Source organism: Halichoerus grypus, chromosome X (assembly GCF_964656455.1).
Source record: "Halichoerus grypus chromosome X, mHalGry1.hap1.1, whole genome shotgun sequence".
In the NCBI taxonomy this organism is placed as follows: domain Eukaryota; kingdom Metazoa; phylum Chordata; class Mammalia; order Carnivora; family Phocidae; genus Halichoerus; species Halichoerus grypus.
Window position 1 is genome coordinate 62,579,870 of NC_135727.1, and position 21,188 is coordinate 62,601,057.

General features: G+C 34.5%; 1 protein-coding gene across 3 annotated transcripts in view; it reads left to right on the plus strand.

Moving 5' to 3' along the window:
- BRWD3 (bromodomain and WD repeat domain containing 3) overlaps nt 1-21,188 on the plus strand; it is a 192,900-nt gene that overhangs the window by 46,717 nt on the left and 124,995 nt on the right. For all 3 annotated transcript variants that reach the window (XM_078065011.1, XM_078065013.1, XM_078065012.1), the window contains exons 7-11: nt 5,146-5,306; nt 8,110-8,331; nt 12,389-12,489; nt 13,004-13,074; nt 14,401-14,501. In XM_078065011.1, the coding sequence (XP_077921137.1) occupies nt 5,146-5,306; nt 8,110-8,331; nt 12,389-12,489; nt 13,004-13,074; nt 14,401-14,501 (656 nt within the window). The remainder of the gene's footprint in view (nt 1-5,145; nt 5,307-8,109; nt 8,332-12,388; nt 12,490-13,003; nt 13,075-14,400; nt 14,502-21,188) is intronic.

Below are 21,188 nucleotides of genomic sequence, written 5' to 3' on the forward strand. Positions count from 1 at the left end.
AAACAAATAGTAGATTCTAGGAATTATAGATTGGTGAATTTAGCTTTAACCCCAGGCAGAATTTTAGACAGGTTTATTGAACAGGTGGTTTGTGTTCTGTTAGAAAAAAGAAAGATGTGAGGACTAGGAACATATGTTTACTAAGAAAGCACATCAAACTAACTTTATTTCCTCTTTAACCAATAGATAGTATAAGGCAGCTGTTTTAGAAAACTAATGTAGTCTTTGCATCCTAAATTGCATTCATAGAAGTGTGGTTGAAAATACTCTGTGCTGATTAGACCACTGGAATATTTTGCTCAGTTCTTGTTATTTTAAGAGTCTGAGACATTGATGAACTAGAAACTTCTCAAAAAAAAAACAACCACGTTAGTGTTTAGGGTGAAAGAGTGTTTTTCTGTAGGGGATGATAGGGAAGAGAGGTATGTGTGAACTATGGCTGTGAATAATGTAGAGGGGACCTCATATATTGAGAGAAGATGGAAGGCACAAGTGATAGCTATCTTTAAATATTTCACGGGTTACCATGTAACAAAGGGATTTGACTGTTGTTTTTTTTTTTTTTTTTTTTTCCAGTGTAGCTCCCAAAGGCAAAGCCTGTATGATTCCCGAAGTTACAGGGAAAGAGTTTGAGTTCAATTAAAGGTAGAGTCTCCCCAAAATTAGAACGGCTCAACATATGAATTGGCCATTTTTTTAAGAAATAATAATATTCTCTTTACCAAAAGTGTTTAAGCAGAGGCTAAATGGCTATCTGCCAGATATATTATGGAAAGGATAATTTTGGGAAGAGGGAGGTTGGACTAGAATTAGTGGTTCCCAAACTTGGCAGAGTATCAACATCACCTGTAGAACTTATTAGAAAAATACATTTCGAGAGCTGTATAGATCACTTTCCTCATTAAGATATCTTATTCATGAAATTGGGTAAATGATGAAAGCTTTGTTCAGTGGAATGTAAATTCTATGAGGATGGGGATCTAGTTTGATTTGTTTATAAGCTGTATTTCCAGTATCTGTCAAGTGCTTAGCTCATATCAGGTGGTCAACAAACATAGGTTTTAAAGAAAAAGTAATTATTCCATTGATAGCTGTTCAGTGCTCTCTGTGACTTAATAAATTTAAAACATACAGTAAGTCTTATCCTGTTCTTACTTGAATCTTTAAGCATTTTGGTCTGTCACTGAGTTAGTTCATGTATCTTACCTCTTTTAGAGAACATTTAGATGCCTATCTTACAAAATTTTAAAGAAAAAAAATTAGACATAATGGATTCTGAATAGAACATTTTGTATTTTAATATACTTTATACATATATACATTTGACTAATTTATCTACTAGTTGAATTTGTCAACATTGCTAAGTACAAAGAAATGTATTGTGATATCAAGGATGTTTGTCTGAAAAGGAAAGTTCTTAAAATATTTCAAGACAAAGTTGGCATGTTCACATGCAATATTGAAAAATACTGGTTAAATGGACAATGCATGCAAAAAAGAGTGTTGACAGAACTCCTTAGTATATATAGAGCCTAAGCCCTGTTGATATCAAATGACTGAGAAAAATATGTAAATGTTATCATCTCAGGTGCTAGATGAATAAACAAAAAATCACTGAGATTGGAAAGAAGGAATATTTGATGCTGCTGCTGTTAAATATACAATGTGCCTTATAGTAGACTTTTTTTGAATAGCTATTAGCAATAACTAGGAAGAACCCAATAGAAAAGTTGTGTTGAAGATAAAAATATATTGTTAAGTGTGTTAGGTGAAATTTTAAAAATTTACCTATACTTTGATCACAAAGTAGTTGGTTTCATTTCTCTTGTTTCTTTTTAGTCTTTATTATATATGTATGCATATTTTTTCATAATTTAAATCATAGTATACTTGTAAGGTTGCATTTTATATTTTTTGCTTTGTAGTTTCTAAATTTTTACACGGTGCTGTAGTTTGGTATTTTAATTATTAATTCCTATAGAATAGTCCATCACATAGTCTGTAATTTAATTAACCATTTCCCTGATGTTGGACTTAGGTTATTTATCATTCTTTGGTATTGTAAATAGTACTTCATTAAACATTTGTACATGTAACTCATTTTTGCTAATAAGTTGTGTCACTAGAATAGATTCCCAATGGTTGGGCAATGGGTGTGTATATTTTCATGACTCTTGAAGTATATTGCCAAAATTATTTTCCAAATGGATCATGTCACTTTATGGTGTATCTAGAAATGAAGGTGTACGTGCTCGCTTCGGCAGCACATATACTAGAAATGAAGGTGTATACCAGTTTCAAGTAGTAATTGCTGGCCTTAGGTTTTTAGAATTTTTAAAATGCTAATTTATTAGGTATAGTATTGTATTTCATTATTTTCATTTAAATTTCTTTTGATAGTTGGCAAAATGGTTAAGTGTATTTTGTGATTCAGTTTATTTGTATTTCCTATATTGTGACTTATCTGTTAATTTCCTTTATCCATTCATCTATTAGATCTTAGTGGTATTTTCTTAAAGATTTTATTTATTTATTAGAGAGAGAGAGAGCAGAGTGAGAAAGAGAGCATGAGCAGGGGAGGGGGTCAGAGGGAGAGGAAGAAGCAGGCTCCCCACTGAGCTGGGAGCCCGGTGTGGGACTCGTTTCCAGAACCCTGGTATCACGACCTGAGCCAAAGACAGATGCTTAACCGACTGAGCCACACAGGTGCCCCCCTTGGTACTCTTATAGGTGGTTAGTTTTATATGTGTTTTAAAATATTAAGATTTTGTCGTATTTGTTCCACATATTTTTCATTTTTCTTTTTCAATTAATAGTTTCCTTTGTAAAGGAGTCTTAAAAAGTAAAAGCTAATTTGTATAGACTATAAAGATGCATAAAGTTTTCAGTCATTGTTCCTGATTTAACAGTTTTGGCCTGAGATACTAATGGGATCTCTTAGTGGGGTCAAGAATATTTTGTTTATATGCTTATTCCTTTGGCCTTCAAAAAACACAGATATTTGTTAGAGGAATGACTGGATTTCTGGTAGCTCTTTATCTCTCCCCTGTGTCTTTCACTACTTCTTTTTCTTTATGTCTCTGCTTTTCTTCTTAGAGTTGCTTTTCTGATTATTTTTCTTCCTATTGATGCTGTTTTTTGTTTTTATACTTTAAGCAGTGGTTTTTAGCTGGGGACAGTTGTTAATGTTTTTTTGTTTTTGTTTATTACCACCAGGAGACATTTGGCAATGTCCAGAGATATTTTTCTTTGTCACAGCTTCATGGTGGTAGGGTTCTACTAAAATCTAGTGGGTAGAGGCCAGGGAAACTGCTAAATACTTTTCAGTAGACAGACAGCCCTGCACAGTGAAGGTTCATCAGGCCCAAGTGCCAGTATTTCTTGAGGCTGAAAAACCCTGTGCTAAAGTAACACACCTTTTCTTCTATCTACTTAAGTATGGATAGAAAAAAGCAAAGAAGTGATGGTTGATTGTTTTAAGGAACTAAGAGCAGTAAGAAATGTTTGACTGGAGAAGGAAAATTGCTAAGTCTCAAAGTTATGATGTCTGCTCTTTCCATCTTAGAATTGTGAAAATTTCTAGAGGTTGGGATGGGGAGCAGGTGCCAAAAAGAAATCCTCTGAGCTGGTAGTGATGCTTGTGGGTTTTCTACCATTATTTACTCAGCATTTCATAGTGTTTCTCTTTTTTTTCTTCTTTTTTTAAAGATTTTATTTATTTGACAGAGAGAGACACAGCGAGAGAGGGAACACAAGCAGGGGGAGTGGGAGAGGGAGAAGCAGGCTTCCCGTGGAGCAGGGAGCCCGATGTGGGGCTCGATCCCAGGACCCTGGGATCATGACCTGAGCTGAAGGCAGATGCTTAACGACTGAGCCACCCAGGCACCCTCACAGTGTTATATAAATACTCAATCTCTGTTGTCTTCTTATGATTTGCATTCAAGGTCTTGTTGGTTTTGCCATTCATCATTCATTTTTTGTCATTTTGTCAGTTTAAAATGGCCAGTGGATCTACCTTCGCCTGAAAAAAAAAAAAAAAAAAAAAAGGACTCCATTGCTTTTAAGATTGAGATGTGGAAAGGTTTCATATTTTTTATTGTGGCATGGTTCTAATTGTGTTAATCTAGCTACAAACCCATTCTTGCCTTAATTTTGCCTTACTTCAACATAAAGCTGTTATCATTTGTACTATATTATTTATGCACTATGGTAATATGTCACCTTGCCTCAAGGTGACTTTGCACTTAGAAGGATCTTATGGTTTGATTAAAATATAATGTATGGGATGTTAAATATTTTCAGTGTATAAGGAAAGACTGGAGGAATTTCACAGAGCAAGTGGGTGCTTGTAAATCCTTACATGGGGACTAAGATCTCCATTTTAGGTAAGTGAGAAGAATCCAAGTGACATTTGTAAGAGAACTGGACAGACTTATGCTTTTTTCTGTTTTTTTTTTAAGAAAATTAATAAGGCAAAACAAACAAAAAGAACTATAATGACTTTATATAGGAGATGCAGTTTCAAAAATTCATTGGTAACTAGTGGGAGAGTCTAGAGTTTCAGAAACCAAAAAGCAGAGAACCTATAGACAAACCTAGAAAGGATTATTACTGAAAACTTAATGTATTATCATAGCTTCCTTTGTTTTTTTCACTGTATAAGTCTATTACTCTTGAAAGTTTAGAGATAGCTTCATATGGAGTGGATAGGTTTGAGGAGGTAGGACAGGAGTTCATAAAATTCCCTATGTAATTTTTAAAATGTATTATATTTAATCAAATGTAGTCTATTCTAAAATTCCTTCATGTTATGGTAAGATTTACCTCTATATTTAAAGTGACAGTGTCTTTGACTATAGTTTACCAAAGAAAGGTAAAACAAGAATGAACCTGAGAAACCATAGTAAGGCAAACAGAAAATCAGACTTGTGGGATTTAAAAGAAGAGTATTCTTAGTGCTTTGTGGTAGTAAACATGAATTCATAAAATCATGAAATGTATAATGGAATTTAGACTTTTCACAGGGTAAAATTGCTATGGTGTGTGTACCCTATTTTATCTCATCTTAATATTTATGATTTAACTTCATGAAGTAGGTTTTGCTTTTAGGTCTTAAGAAGGAATCTTTTATTTTATGTTTTTCAGTGAATATCACCTCTGCCAGGCAATTAACTGGATGCAGTCGCTTCAGCCATATTTTCCCTTCATCTGCTTACCAGCACATTAAGATGCATAAGAGAATTCTGGGGCACTTGTCATCTGTCTACTGTGTAGCATTTGACCGAAGTGGGAGAAGAATTTTTACAGTGAGTTTAAAATTAATGATACTGTAGCATATTTGAGATTTACTACAATTGAAGGTAGGCTTCATGGCATTGAATTATACTTTGTAAGCAATTTATCCTTCTTCGACACATTAATGCACGAAAAGATGAGTACAAAGATGAGTAAAAAGATGACTTTATAAACTGAGAGTGGCTGGAGGGGAGGCGGCTGGGGGGGGATGGATAATTGGGTGAGGGGCATTAAGGAAGGCACTTGATGTAATGAGCACTGGGTGTTATGTGCAACTGATAAATCACTAAATTCTACCACTGAAACTAATAATACATTATGTTAACTACTTTGAACTTAAATAAAATCTAAAAAAAGGGAAAAAAGGAAAAAAATAAAAGTTATGTAACTTAAAAAAAGAAATTGAAATTTTCTCATTCTATATAAGTAAATGGGTGAACTATAATGTCCTCTATGTTTTGGGAAATCTAATTTAAAAAAATTAAATCTTAAGGCCTTATATTCTAGAGGTGGTTAATTTATGTGAAACAAGTTTGTCTACTCCATTTCATTTCATTTCATTTTAAAATGCATTTTCCATTTGTCACTTAGTGTAATTGGTGCCCATTCTGCTTAATTAAAATGATTAAAACACATTCTTATGGTTGAATAATTGTATTATACAGTTAGTAACCAAATTTACAGTTGTGTATGTCTTTCTTTTATTTCAGTACTAATTGTTACTTTTTTTAAGATTACATTTATTTCTTTGAGAGAGAGAGAGAGAGAAAGAGAGCAAGCAAGGGGGGAAGGGCAGAGGGAGAAGCAGAATCCCCCCACTGAGGAGGGAGCCCATCTTGGGGCTCAATCCCAGGACCCTGAGATCATGACCTGAGCCAAAGGCAGATGCTTAACTGACTGAGCCACCCAGGTGTCCCAATACTAATTATCTTTTAAATTGTTTTTTTTTTGGTTTGTTTTTGTTTTTGCTTTTTTTTTTTTCACGAGGGGTTTGAACTCATGACCCTGAGATTAAGACCTGAGCTGAGATCAAGAGTTGGACACTCAACCAACTGAACCACCTAGGTGCCCTTAAATCTGAGTTTTTTAAGTTTTTATTTAAATTCCAGTTAGTTACCATACAGTGTAATATTAGTTTCAGGTGTACAATATAGTGAGTCAACATTTCCGTACAAAACCTGGTGCTCATCTCAGCAAGTGCATTACTTAATCCCCATCACCTATTTTGCCCATCCCCCCATCCACCTCCCCTCCGGTAACCATCAGTTTGTTCTCTGTAGTTAAGAGTCTATTTCTTGGTTTGCCTCCCTCTCTCCTTTTTTTTTCCCTTTGCTCATTTGTTTTCTTAAATTCCACATATGAGTGAAATCATATGGTATTTGTCTTTCTCTAACTGACTTATTTCGCTTAGCATTTTATTAACCAGATCATAGCGTGTGCTTTTGAGTACAAAATTGTAGCATGCTAATATTTCTAAGAAAGGGTTTAGTCTCACTACTTTAGTACTAAGTTAATATAGAAGTGTATGTAGTGTCATAATTTTCTTTTTAACTTTCTATGCTATAATAAATGAAGTAGTTTGCATTTTGGGAAATTATGACTCCTTGGAGTTCATTAAAGACTCTTCCATTGACATTTTCATAACTCCAAATGCATCACCTAAGTATTTGGATGGCAGTGATAGTGATGAAAATGACAATTGCCATCTTCTTATTTTTTATTTTTTTAAAAGGTTTCATTTATTTATTTGAAAGAGAGAGGGAAAGAGAGCACGAGCAGGGGTGGGGGCAGAGGGAGAGGGAGAAGCAGACTTCCTACTGAGCAGGGAACCTGACCTGGGGCTCTGGCTTGGGGCTCCGGGCTAGATCCCAGAGCCCTGGGATCATGACCTGAGCTGAAGGCAGATACTTAACTGACTGAGCTACCCAGGCATTCTGCCATCTTTTTATAAACAAATAATTACTAACTAACTTATTTACTACGTTAGAGTAGAATTGCTTTTTACTATTTTTAAAGCTCTTTTGAAATTCTCAATAGGAAGTTCAACTTAATATTTTCAGCAGTTTATTAACAAAGACTCATGTTTACTGAGAAATGCATGTAGACTTTAGGTTAAATTTTTAAATATTTGTAGAAAAAGTATTCTTTTTTTTTATTATGCTATGTTAGTCACCATGCAGTACATCATTAGTTTTTGATGTAGTGTTCCATGATTCATTGTTTGTGTATAACACCCAGTGCTCCATGCAATACGTGCCCTCCTTAATACCCATCACCTGGCTAACCCATCTCCCTACCTCCCTCCCCTCTAAAACCCTGTTTGTTTCTCAGAGTCCATAGTCTCTCACGGTTCGTCTCCCCCTCTGATTTCCCCCCTTCATTTTTCCCTTCCTTCTCATCATGTCCTCCATGCTATTCCTTATGTTCCACAAATAAGTGAAATAGAAAAAGTATTCAAGCAATTGTGATAAAATGCTGTCAGGCATAAGGAAAGAAATAATGGCAGATATATTTAATGCCAAATCACTTAAAAGTGAGTTATAAGTATTTTGAGTTGTCAGATTGGCAGTTTTGGGGAGTTCTTCACAAATGTTGTTGTTAGTTTAGATAATGCTTTGTCAGTGCTGTCATTTGGAGATCATTTATATTTCTTCCTGGATCCATATTATATGGACAGAGGAGATTAGAAAGTAAAGGCTCAGAAGTAACTTAATAAAAATCCTCCCTTTGTCATTTTGGCTTTTTTTTCTGGGGGTGGTGGTAATGGTGCAAATTTTTGCTTCACTGGGAATCTGTCCTTTTGTGTTACTATAGGGTTCAGATGACTGTTTGGTGAAAATCTGGGCAACAGATGATGGACGTCTCCTTGCTACACTTCGAGGGCACTCTGCTGAAATTTCTGACATGGCTGTTAACTATGAAAACACTCTTATTGCTGCAGGCAGCTGTGATAAGGTTGTAAGAGTGTGGTGTCTTCGAACTTGTGCACCAGTTGCAGTCCTTCAGGGACATTCAGCTTCTATTACTTCCATACAGGTAAGAAAAATGAAAAGATATCACTAACATATGTAATGAGGATGAGAATTCTTTCAGTTTTTGTTATTTTGTGTGGATATTATTATAAAGAATGGCAGCAGAAAATGTTGATCTCTAAGGGCTTTTTCCCTACCCTGCTCTGATATTTTTTTAATTCCTTTTTCATATAAATTTATTGTTTTAGAGATAATTTAAAAATCATTGAAAAACTTTTTCAAATACAGTGTAAGACATTTATCTCGCTAGTATTTGTGAAGAAGGGAGAAGACTTATAAATGCTGTAAGGAAGCAACACTAATACCTGTTAGGTTGTAAACAGGTTCTAACTTGAATATTGGCATACTTTGTGTTAATATTTAATGCAAGATGTTTGTCAGTCTGATTGTGTGTGTGTGTGGTTTGATGTTAAAGAAAATTTTATTCTTAGTTTCAGTGATTTCCTATTTCAACTTGATGTTTGACATACATTGACTTCTTTTAAATTCTTGTCCATAGGGTATTTTTACAAATGTTGATAGTGAAAATCCTGGATACCCCCAAAAAACCTGTTATTTAAGAAAACTAAGCTGAACTTGTCCTCTTCTTTGTGTTGAGAGCAAAACAGGAATCCTGAAACTGTGTTTTACACTTTGGTCAAGGAGACCACTTTTGTGGATGAGATGATTACTCCCATTTACTTTTCTTTGTTCTTTAGTCACTAAAAAGTATGTCAGTCAATTTTTGTGTGTTATTTAATATAATATCACCTGTTTATGAGGAGCTAGCAAGAATTAGGTTTAGTATATATTGGATTTTTAAAATTTTGTATCAAATTTTTGATCTGTTGAAATTATTTCATGGATTTTGTTTTAGGAGATTATTAGTTATTTGTATTCCCACAATCTTATCTGAGAGATTATTTCTGGAATTTGGAAATAACTCATATAACATAAAAAAATAACTACTTACATTGAAAAATGTTTATGATACTTTGTGGCTCCTTCATAGTTTCATTTTCTAATTTCTATCTCATTTTGTTTACATGTGGGAGCTCCCTAAAGATCCATGGATCTCTATCACATTCTTTCCTTTAGTGATCTCATTAAGTCTCATGGCTTTGGATTTATCTGTAGGCTGATGATTTTTAAACTTATATTTTCATCTTGGGACCTTTCTTTTAGTTCAATACTTGTATATTCAAGGACCACTTGGTATCATCACATGAATGTCATGAATCTCAAACTCAGCATATTCAAAATTGAATTTCTGTCTTCCTTCTTCAAATCTGCTTTTCCTAGAGCTTTCTTCAACTAAACAAATGGCAGTTTTATCCTTTCAGTTGCTCAGAGTAGTCATCCCTGACTTTTTTTCTTTCTCTTATATCTCATATCTAACTTGTTAGGATATCATGTTGGCTCTACCCTCAGAATAAATCCAGAATCTGACAAATTATCATGACCTTAATCATTACTATTCCATTTCAAACCATTATCATCTATAATCTAGATTATTGAAACAGGATTCTAACTGATCTTCCTGCTTCTTCCTTTCCCTCTTTCTTGCCCCAGTCTAACCTCTGCATAGCAGGCTGAGTGATTTTTAAGTGGAAGTTAAATCATGTCACTAGTACTCAGAACCTTCAGTAGCTTCCAAATTCACAGTTAAAGTTGAAATCTAAATGACCCACATTGTAAGGCCTATATTCTCAGCCCCTTGCTCTCTTTGACCTCATCTTCTACTACTTGTTTCCTGTTTTCATTCTTCTTTAGCTGCTACCCTCTCTGCTTTTTTTGGCCACTCTAGCTACACTCCTGCCTTTGCTCTTTCTGTTTCATGTCTCTGGAATGGTCTTCCTTGGATACTCACATGGCTTATTCCTTCCCTTTCTAAGCACCTTATGCAAATGTGTCTTTCTCAGGGAGTCTTTCTCTGACCACTTTACCATTCTAAAATTTTAAGTTGTTCCCTGCACCAGCACTCTTTATCTCCTCTTAATTTTATTTAGCATGCATTCTATATGCATTACTTATTCTTTGCTAATTAACTGTCTCTCTTAACATCGTGGTGTATTATCTTTTCAGATTCTTCTTTTTTGTAAGCAAAATTGAGATAAAATGATATGATTTTAATAGTAGTTGCCCCTGGGTGGTGGGATTATAAGTAACTTTTATTGTTTTTCTATATTTACTAAATTTTCTTCAATAATTATATATTAATTTATATTAAGAAATGCACATATAAGTGTTTTTATTTTTATAATCTCTAACATGATTTATTATTTAAAAACAATTCAATTAGACTACATTAATAGGCCAGATCCCACTTTGTGACTGATGAATTTATTTAAATATAATGGTGATAATAAAGGTTCTAGTGTTTCTTCAAACTTAATAAAATTATACTATTTTATATTTATCTCATTTGTATAAATCAGAGATCAGCAAATTTACAGATCAGATAGTAATTATTTTAGGATTTGCAGGCCATATGGTCTCTGTCATACCTACTTGACTCTGCATTCCAGTGCAAAAGCAGCCATAGGCAGTGTAAGGTGAATTTGTTCCAATAAAACTTTATTTACAGAAATAGGCAGCAAGCTGGATTTGGCATGTTGCAGACTCCCCCTATAAATTGTGTATTAAGGTTTCCAATGCAAGCTTCTCTATCTCAGAAAGGAAAATATAGGCATGCTACCTGAGTACTGGTTTCTTTACTATATATCAACTATTAATGGATAACATTAATTGATAATTTTTTATTTAAACTCTGTAGTCTTTGGGGCGCCTGGGTGGCTCAGTCGTTAAGCGTCTGCCTTCGGCTCAGGTCATGATCCCAGGGTCCTGGGATCGAGCCCCGCATCGGGCTCCCTGCTCGGCGGGAAGCCTGCTTCTCCCTCTCCCACTCCTCCTGCTTGTGTTCCCTCTCTCGCTGTGTCTCTCTGTCAAATAAATAAAATCTTTAAAAAAAAAAAAACTCTGTAGTCTTTGTAGATGTTATGTGTTTCTAATCAAGAAAACTAGATAAATGACTTCTAATATCTGTAATGATCATTTCTTTAGATATGAGGTCAAAATTTGTTCAAACCCTATGCATCTTGATCCTTAATACTCATCTTAGTGGTGTTGATTATCTCTATTTGGGATTTTTAAAACTCAGGGCGTACAGAGACCCTGGTTTGATTTTCAACTTTTTCCTGTATCTCAGGCATCAGGAGCCCAATGGCTCTTCCCTTATCTGTGATTCTTTTCTGAAGATGTATAAAATACTGAGAGTCAGAGCCTGAGAATCCTACAGGATAAAGGCTGTCCATGGTTCACCTAGGGTATTAGTTATCCTTTAAATTGGCAACTTAAGTATATTTTTTAATCTGTTTTTTTTTCCACAATGATATAGAGATTTGACCTATTTTACTTATTTTATTAAAACAAATGAAAATTATTTAAATTTTAAAAGAACAAAATTTATATCATACATCATTGAAGCTGGAATTTAAAGTAAAACATTAAGGCCAAAATATTTAGATATTAATTTCCTAAGCATTGATTTTAGATTGGTTTCTGATGCTCTGTTCATATGAACTATAAAAATTCCACAATTATTGCTGTATAAGCATATATTTAGCAGATTTCTAATGGTTTAACTAGTAACCACCTTGTGATTTTTTTCTCCATTAAAAGTAATGAAATAATAATCTTAATGTGTGATATTCAGTAATTTAAAAATAATTTTTTTTATATTTTTTAAGATTTTATTTTTAAGTAATCTCTACACTCATAACCCTGAGATCAGGAGTTGCATGCTCTACTGACTGAGCCACCCAGGCACCCCTAAAAATAGTTATTTTTAAGACTAATATATTTTATCCTAAATTTGATGACTTTTTTTCTACAATTTCTTGATATTTTAAATTTTTGTAAGGTATTCATTAATCTAGAAATTTAAATAATTGATTCCTTGAAAGTAAAATTCTTAATTGAATTTATTTATTTTTTAAAATGATTATAATTTTAGAACATGCTGTGTTTAAAATAAGTTTGAACATGAAAGCTTTCTATTTGAATTAGAATTTTTTTTTTAGTTTTGTCCATCAACTAAAGGCACAACCAGATACCTCACTTCTACTGGTGCTGATGGAACAATCTGTTTCTGGCAATGGCATGTAAAAACAATGAAGTTTAGGTAAGTTTAGAATTGGGTTAGAAATTTTGTGCAAAATCAAGCATGTTTATTTTTCTTTATTACCTTGAGAAATTCTTGATAGTCCACATATTTAAGTATATAAATGTATGTGTGTGTGCACACATTTATACCTACTTCAATTAGATGTTAGAGATTTTAGAATCAAATTTTTATGAAACCAATGTTGAAGAGACTATTTAACTTATACACAAAATTTTTGTAAAGAGTATTTGTTTCATTTATTATTCTGGTAAGAAGACTTTGAACTTCTCTTAATGGTAGTAACTTATGTGGTAATTTGTAAAGTTATAATAATGATACTGGTATCTTAAAGTATATTTGCAAGGTTTAATGCATTTTTAACCTGAATGATGGGAATAGTACTTATTGACTACTTCAGTTCTGTGTTTTTTATAGTATTGATGTTCAATCTGTCAATATCCAGCAGTGTACAAAGATTCTTGCATGTTAAATGAACATGATGGAAATTAAAAATATCTTACTTTTCCCTTAGAGATCGCCCAGTGAAATTTACTGAGAGATCCAGACCTGGAGTTCAGATATCTTGTTCATCTTTCAGTTCTGGTATGTGTAAAAATTGAAAGTTTCAAGTACCCAAAATATTAAATGATCCGGTTGTAGAAGATATATGTATAATTTTGTGGAGAAAAACAGTGTATGTTTGTTAATAGAAGCATACCAAAAATGTGAACCATATGATATAATAGATGGACCTTTGTGGACTTTAATTAACATATAATAGCTTCTTATTTTCTAATATGTTTCTATATAAATCAGATTTTGGTTGGTAAAAAGAAAAGCTCTCCCCCCATACACACACAATTCATCATTAAAATACTGCCCTGGGGCGCCTGGGTGGCTCAGTTGGTTGGGCGACTGCCTTCGGCTCAGGTCATGATCCTGCAGTCCCAGGATCAAGTCCCGCATCGGGCTCCCTGCTCGGCGGGGAGTCTGCTTCTCCCTCTGACCTCCCCTCTCTCATGCTCTCTCTCTCTCAAATAAATAAATAAAATCTAAAAAAAAAAAAATACTGCCCTGACATTTCAGAAAATATATACTGTGGTTCCATATAGAAGACACTTTTACAGTGTGTAAATTGTGCTTTTCTACTGCTAAGAATCATATGCTAGTTGACCTTTTCTTTTATTGTGGTAAAATATAACATAAAATTTACTATTTTTTAAAAAAGATTTATTTATTTGAAAGAGAGCTCGCGTGTACTGGCGCACATGAGTTGGGGAAGGGACAGAGGGAGAGAATCAGGCAAACTCCCTCCTGAGCATGGAGTCTGATACAGGGCTCAGTCTCAGGACACACAGATCATGACCTGAGGTGAAACCAAAAGTCGGACATTCAACTGACTGAGCCACCCATGTGCCCCTAAAATTTACTATTTTAATAACCATTTTTAGGTGAGTAGTTTTGTGACATTAAGTATATTCACATTGTTTTAGATATATTACCACCATCCATCTCTAGAATTTTTTCATAATCCCAAAAGTGGTTGAGTTTTTCCATTACACCATTATAGCCACTGAAAAGAGAATTGAAGCTATAGGTCATTTTATAAATAATTTTGGAGCACTGTGATTTTGCATAAAATATAAAGAATTCTTCAAGGCTCTGACCTTTAATGACCTTATTCAAAGGCCTATATTTAGCGTATAGTTGTTGGATTTTTGTTGGGTGAATGGTATAGTTGTCCTTTAGATATTTCTCTTGAATTTTACCTATTTTTCTCTGAAATTTTATGTCTTTAATGATTAGAAGATAACCTGTGTTTCTGGAAGCCCTCTTATTAATATAAGGTAGCATATAACTAAGAAGGCAATCAAAGTGTTTTTAAATTCCTTGGTACAATGTTTGCTTGTTTGTTTTTTAATCTTCCAGGTGGTATGTTCATTACAACAGGTAGCACTGACCATGTGATTAGAATATATTATTTGGGTTCTGAGATCCCTGAGAAAATTGCTGAATTAGAATCACATACGGTAAGAGCAAAATGAGAAACTTAAATATGTTGCTTTCTTTTTTAATATCTCTGGAAAGTTGGTTTTATTTCTTTTCTAATCTGTACCTTAATATATATTGGTGCTGAAATCTGTATGGTAAGGTATCTTGGTAGTAATGAAGATCAGTGTGAAATTCTGGATTTAGTATGGCTGTAGTATTTAAAACAAGTTCTATTTGATTACATAGAAAAAGAAAAAACACATATTATAGTAATAGTTAATGAAAATCCTCTTTTAGCCTGCTGTATTCAATTAATTATAGGAGCTGTTTGTTACTTTAAAATCTACATACTTTTTAAAAGACACATTGAAAAATGGTGGCATAGAAGGTTCCTGAAATCACCTCCTCCTGTGAACACAACAAATCTACAGCTATATATGGGAGAGTTCCCTCTGAAAAGGACCTGAAAGCTAGCTAAATAGTGCCTCTACAACAAAGGATAAAAGGGCCACATTGAGATGGGTAGGAGAGGTAGAGATGTGGTCTTCCAAAAACTCCACCCCAGGAGCAGCAGCCTACAGTTGGGAGTGATCTCATAATATGGAACTTGTTCTTGAGGAGCAAGGTGTCTATGTCCCACATCAGACACCCCAGCCCTTGGGACCTACACTGAAGAAATGAGCCCCCAAAGCATCTGGCTATGAGAACCAGTGGGCTTACTTCTAGAACTGTAGGGAATGAAAAATACACTCTTAAAGGGTCCTGCACAGACTCACTTGCCATGGGACCCAGCTCAAAAGCAACAGTTTGCAAGGCACTTAGACTCTATGTGAAGGAGACTCATTTGCTAATCTTAAAGCATCTGCTGGAGAGGCAAGAACCTGTTGGGACTCTCTCCAGGGACAGAGGTGGGCATCATTTTTGCATTCTCCTGCCTTGTTGGTCCTGGTGTAGATGGGTGCTATTGTGGAACCCCTCCTTTAAGTCTTTAAGTCTGCTAGCTTCAGTGGGAGCACCCTGCCCATGCACACTATAGCTGTGGCTTATCCCAACACAGTGGGCTGAGTACCCCACCCCCATACCACATTCACAGCTCTCCTGCCATAGCTGGTGGGCATGCATAGCCCACGTGGGACTCCGCTTGAACACCTGGCTGTAGTGGCCTGGGGTATTGTGTTTCTGGACCCAATGGGTTTGAAGCAGTTAGAGAGATGGTTTTTGGCAGGCTACCATACCCAGGGCACTGCACAAACAGAAGACTGAAACACAACCCCATTCTTGATGTGAAAAAGTCCTATTTTTTTTGTCGTGGGGACAGGTCACACATCCAGAGGCTACAGAAGGGCTCTCAGGGAACATGGGCAGGGATTCACCATATTAGCACCCTCACTTGATCTCATCATAGTTCGCTGATACCTCACAGAAAGGTTATACACACTTCTAAAGCTACGATTTTTGCAACTATTGCCCAGGGGACACCTCTGGAACTGGTGTGGAAGTCAGCAGAGTTTACGATTGTGGACCCAAAGACTGTATATTTGCATATCTTAAGAAGATACTGCCTGATAATCTGTCTTACAATTAGCCTGAAACTAGGCACTGAGATCCCTCCATTTGGAACAGTGACAGGTCTTGGCATACGCTCAACAACTGAGACCTATCAAGAACAAATTGTGCTACTTATAGACAATCACAGAGGTCTGAGAAACAACCAAAAGCTAGGGCATGGTTGAATTGATAAGGTTTATCTCCAATGCAAGGCCACATTTATATATGGAATCTAAAAAGTAAAACAAACAAAAAGCAGAAGCAGACCCATAAAGGCAGAGAAAAAACCTGTGATTGCCAGAGGGGAGGGAAGTAGGGGAATTGGCAAAATGGGTGAAGGGAAATGAGAGATACACAGGTTTCCAGTTATGGAATAAATAAGTAATAGGGGTAAAAAGTACAGAATAGGGAATATAGTCAATCATATTGTAATAGCGTTGTATGGTGACAGATGGTAGCTACACTTGTGGTGAACATAGTGTAATGTATAAACTTGTCAAATCACTATGTTGTACACCTGAAATTAATATAACATGGTGTGTCAACTATAATTTAAAAACTTTTTGAAGAGGAGAGGTAGCTATTTTACCTAACACATGGAAACAAACATGGAGTCAAGCAAAATGAGGAGAAATGTATATGTTCCTGATGAAAGAATAAGAGAAAAACCTCAGAAAAGACCTAATGAAATGGAGATAAGTAATCTACCTGATAAAGAATTCAAAGTAATGGTCATAAATATGCTCACCAAACTCAGGAGAAGAATGGATGAACACAGTGAAAACTTCAACAAAGAGAAGTCACAAAGCTGAAGAATACAATAGGTGAAGTGGTAAATATACCTAGGGGGTTCAGTGGCAGACCAGACAAAATGAACAGATGAGCAACCTGGAAGACAAGACACCAGAAGTAACTGAGAATAGGAAAAGGGGAAAAAATAGAAAAATTAAGATAGTTTGAGGGACATATGGGACAATATCTAGCAGAATAACATCTGCATTATAGGAGTACCAAATGAAGACAGAGGAAAAAAAAGTAGAAAACTTATTTCAAGAAATAATGGCTGAAAATTTCCCTAACCTATGGAAGGAAACAGATAATCAGTTCTAGGAAGCTCACAGAGTTCCAAATAAGAAAAAAACAGAGATCCACATCAAAGAACATTCAAATTAAAATGTTAAAAATTAAAGAGAATCTTAAAAGCAGCCAGAGAAAAACAACTTCTTGCATTAAAAGGGACCCCCATAAGCCCATCAGCTCATTTTTCAATCAACACTCTGTAGGCCAGAAGGGAGTGGCATGGTATGGCATGGTATATTGAAGGTGCTGAAAGGGAAAAAAAAAGAAAACGTCCAACCAAGAATTCTACCTGGTAATATCATTCAGAATTTAAGGAGAGATAAAGAGTTTTCCAGACAAGCAAAAACTAAGTGAATTTGTCACCATTAAAACTGTCTTATAAGAAATGTTAAAGAGATAAATTTCAGCTGAAAAGAAAAGGAATTAACTAGTAATAAGAAATTGTATGAAAGTAAAATATCTCACTGAAAAAGAAAAAACATATATTAAAGATAGGGGATTAAACACATATAAAGCTAATACGAAGTTTAAAACAAAAAAATTGATAAAATTGTATAATAATTAGTACAGGGATACACAAAATGAAAAGATTTATTTTTTAATTCTTTTTTTAGCTTTAAATTTCAGTTACTTAACAGTGTTATATTAGTTTCAGCTGTACAATATAGTGATTTAACAATTCCATACATAACCTGGTGCTCATCACAAAAAGTATACTCTTTAATCCCCATCACCTATTTAACCCATTCCCCCAAAACTCCTCTGGTAACCATCAATTTGTTCTCTATAAGTAAGAGTCTGTTTCTTGATTTGTCTCTCTCTTTCTGTCCCTTTGCTCCTTTTGCTTCTTAAATTCCACAGGTGCATGAAATCATACGGTATTTGTCTTTCTCTGACTGACATTTCACTTAGCATTATACTCTGTAGCTCCATCCATATTGCAAATGGCAAGATTTCATTTTTTGTAAAAACTAAATAATATTCCATTCTATGTATTCTTCTTTATCCATTCATCAATTGATGAACACGTGGGTTGCTACCATATCTTGGCTATTGTAAAAAATGCTGCTATAAAAATGGGATTGATGTATCCCTCTGATTAGTGTTTTTGTATTCTTTGGGTAATTACCCAGTAGTGCAATTGCTGGATCATAGGGTAGTTCGATTTTTAACTTTTTGAGGAACCACCATACTGTTTTCCAGAGTGGCTGCACCCAGTTTGCATTCCTACCAACATTGCAAGAGGGTTCCCCTTTTTTCACATCTTCACCAACACCTGTTGTTTCTTGTGTTGTTGATTTTAGCCATTCTAGCAGGTATAAGGTGATAAGGTGATATCTCATCGTAGTTTTGATTTGAATTTCCCAGATAGTAAGTGATGATGAACATCTTTTCATGTGTCTGTGGGCCATCTGTATGTCTTTTTTGGAAAACTGTTTGTCTTCTCCCCATTTTTTAACTGGATTATTTGATTTCTGGGTGTTGAGTTTTATAAGTTCCTAATATATTTTGTATACTAACCTTTTATCAGATATGTCCTTTGCAAATATCTTCTCCCATTGCTTAGGTTGCCTTTTAGTTTTGTTGATTGTTTCCTTCATTGTGCAGACACTTTTTATTTGATGTAGTCCCAATAGTTTATTTTTGCTTTTGTTTCCCTTGCCTCAGGAGATATATCTAGAAAGAAGTTGCTACGGCTGATGTCAAAGAGGTTAATGCCTGTGTTCTTTTCTAGGATTTTGATGGTTTCCTGTCTCACATTTAGGTCTTTAATCCATTTTGAATTTATTTGTGTGTGGTGTAAGAAAGTGGTCCAGTTGCATTTTTTTGCATGTTGCTGTCCAGTTTTCCCAACAGCATTTGTTGAAGAGACTTGTCTTTTTTCTGTTAGATATTCTTTCCTGCTTTTTAAAGATTAATTGACCATATATTTATGAGTTTATTTCTGGGTTTCCTGTTCTTTTCCATTGATGTATGTTTCCATTTTTGTACTAGTACCATACTGTTCTGATCACTATAGCTTTGTAGTATAACGTGAAATCCAGAATTGTGATGCCTCCAGCTTTGCTTTTCTTTTTCAGGATTGCATTGGTTATTTGAGTTTTTTTGAGGTTCCCTACAAATTTTTGGATTGTTTGTTCTAGCTCTGTGAAAAATTCTGGTGGTATTTTGTTAGGGATTGCATTAAATGTGTAGATTACTTTGGGTAGAATAGACATTTTAACAATATTTGTTTTTCTGATCCATGAACATGGAATATCATTCCATTTCTATGACCCTGAGTTTCTTTCATCAGTGTTTTGTAGTTTTCAGAGTCCAGGTCTTTTAGTTCTTTGGTTAGGTTTATTCCTATGTATCTTATTATTTCTTGTGCAATTATAAGTTGGATTGATTCCTTAATTTCTCTTTCCACTGCTTTATCATTACTGTATAGAAATGCAACAGATTTCTGTATGTTGATTTTGTACCCTGCAGCTTTACTAAATTTATCAGTTCTAGCAGTGTTTTGGTGGTATCTTTTGGATTTCTATATAGAGTATCATGACATCTGGAAATAGTGTAAATTTGATTTCTTCTTGCCGATTTGGATGCCTTTTATTTCTTTGTGTTGTCTGATTGCTATGGTTAGGACTTCCAGTACTATGTTAAATAACAATGGTGAGAATGGACATACCTATCTTGTTCCTGGGTGTAGAGGAAAAGCTCTCCATTGTTCCCCATTGAGGATGATGTTAGCTGTGGGTTTTTCATATATGGCCTTTATCATGTTGAGGTACATTCCCTCTAAACCTATTTAGTTGAGGGTTTTTATCATGAATGGATGCTGTACTTTGTCAAATGCTTTTTCTGCATCTATTGAATGGATCATATGTTTATTATCTTTTCTTTTGTTGATGTGATGTATCGCATTGATTGATTTGCAAATATTGAACCACCCTTCCAGCCCAGGAATAAATCCCACTTGATCTTGTTAAATGATTTTATTAATATATTGTCGAATTTTGTTTACTAGTATTTTGGTGAATATTTCTGCATCTCTGTTCATCAGGGATATTAGCCTGTTGTTTGTTTTTAGTGGTGTCTTTTATCCGGTTTTGTTATCAGGGTAATGATGGCTTCATAGAATGAATTTGGAAGTTTTCCTTCCTTTTCTATTTTTTGGAATTGTTTGAGAAGAAGAGGTATTAACTCTTCTTTAAATACTTGGTCGAATTCACCTTTGAAGCTCTCTGGTCCTAGACTTTTGTGGTTGTGAGTTTTTTGATTACTGATTCATTTTCTTTGCTGGTTATTGGTCTGTTCAAATTTTATGTTTCTGCCTGTTTCAGTTTTGATAGTTAATATGTTTATAGAATTTATGCATTTCTTACATGTTGTCCAATATGTTGGTATATCATTTTTCATTATATTCTCTTATAATTGTTTGTATTTCTGTGGTATTGGTTATTTCTCCTCTCTCATATGGGATTTTATTTATTTGAGTCCTTTCTCTTTTTTTCTTGATAAGTCTGGCTAGAAGTTTATCAGTTTTATTAATTTTTTCAAGGAACCAAGCTCCTGGTTTCATTGATTTATTCAATTGTTTTTTTTTTTTAAGTTTCTATATCATTTATTTCTGCTCTAATCTTTTTATTTCCTTCCTTCTGCTGTCTTTACATATAGTTTGTCCTTCTTTTTCTAGCTCCTTTAGGTGTAATGTTAGGTTGTTTATTTGGGGTTTCTCTTGCTTCTTCAGGAAGGCCTGTGTTGCCATAAACTTCCCTTTTACAACCACCTTTGCTGTATCAAGGGTTTTGGACTGTTGTGTTTTCATTTTTATTTGCTTCCATGTATTTTTTAATCTCTTCTTTTGTTTCCTGATTGACCTATCATTGTTGAGTAACATGTTATTTAATCACCATTTATTGTGCTCTTTCCAGATTTTTTCTTGTGGTTGACTTCTAGTTTCATAGTGTTCTGGTCAGAAAAGATGCATGGTATGACTTCAATATTCTGTAATTTGTTGAGGATGTTTTATGGGGTAATACGTGATCCATTCTGGATAATATTCCATGTACACTTGAAAAGCATGTGTATTTTGCTGTTTTAGGATGGAA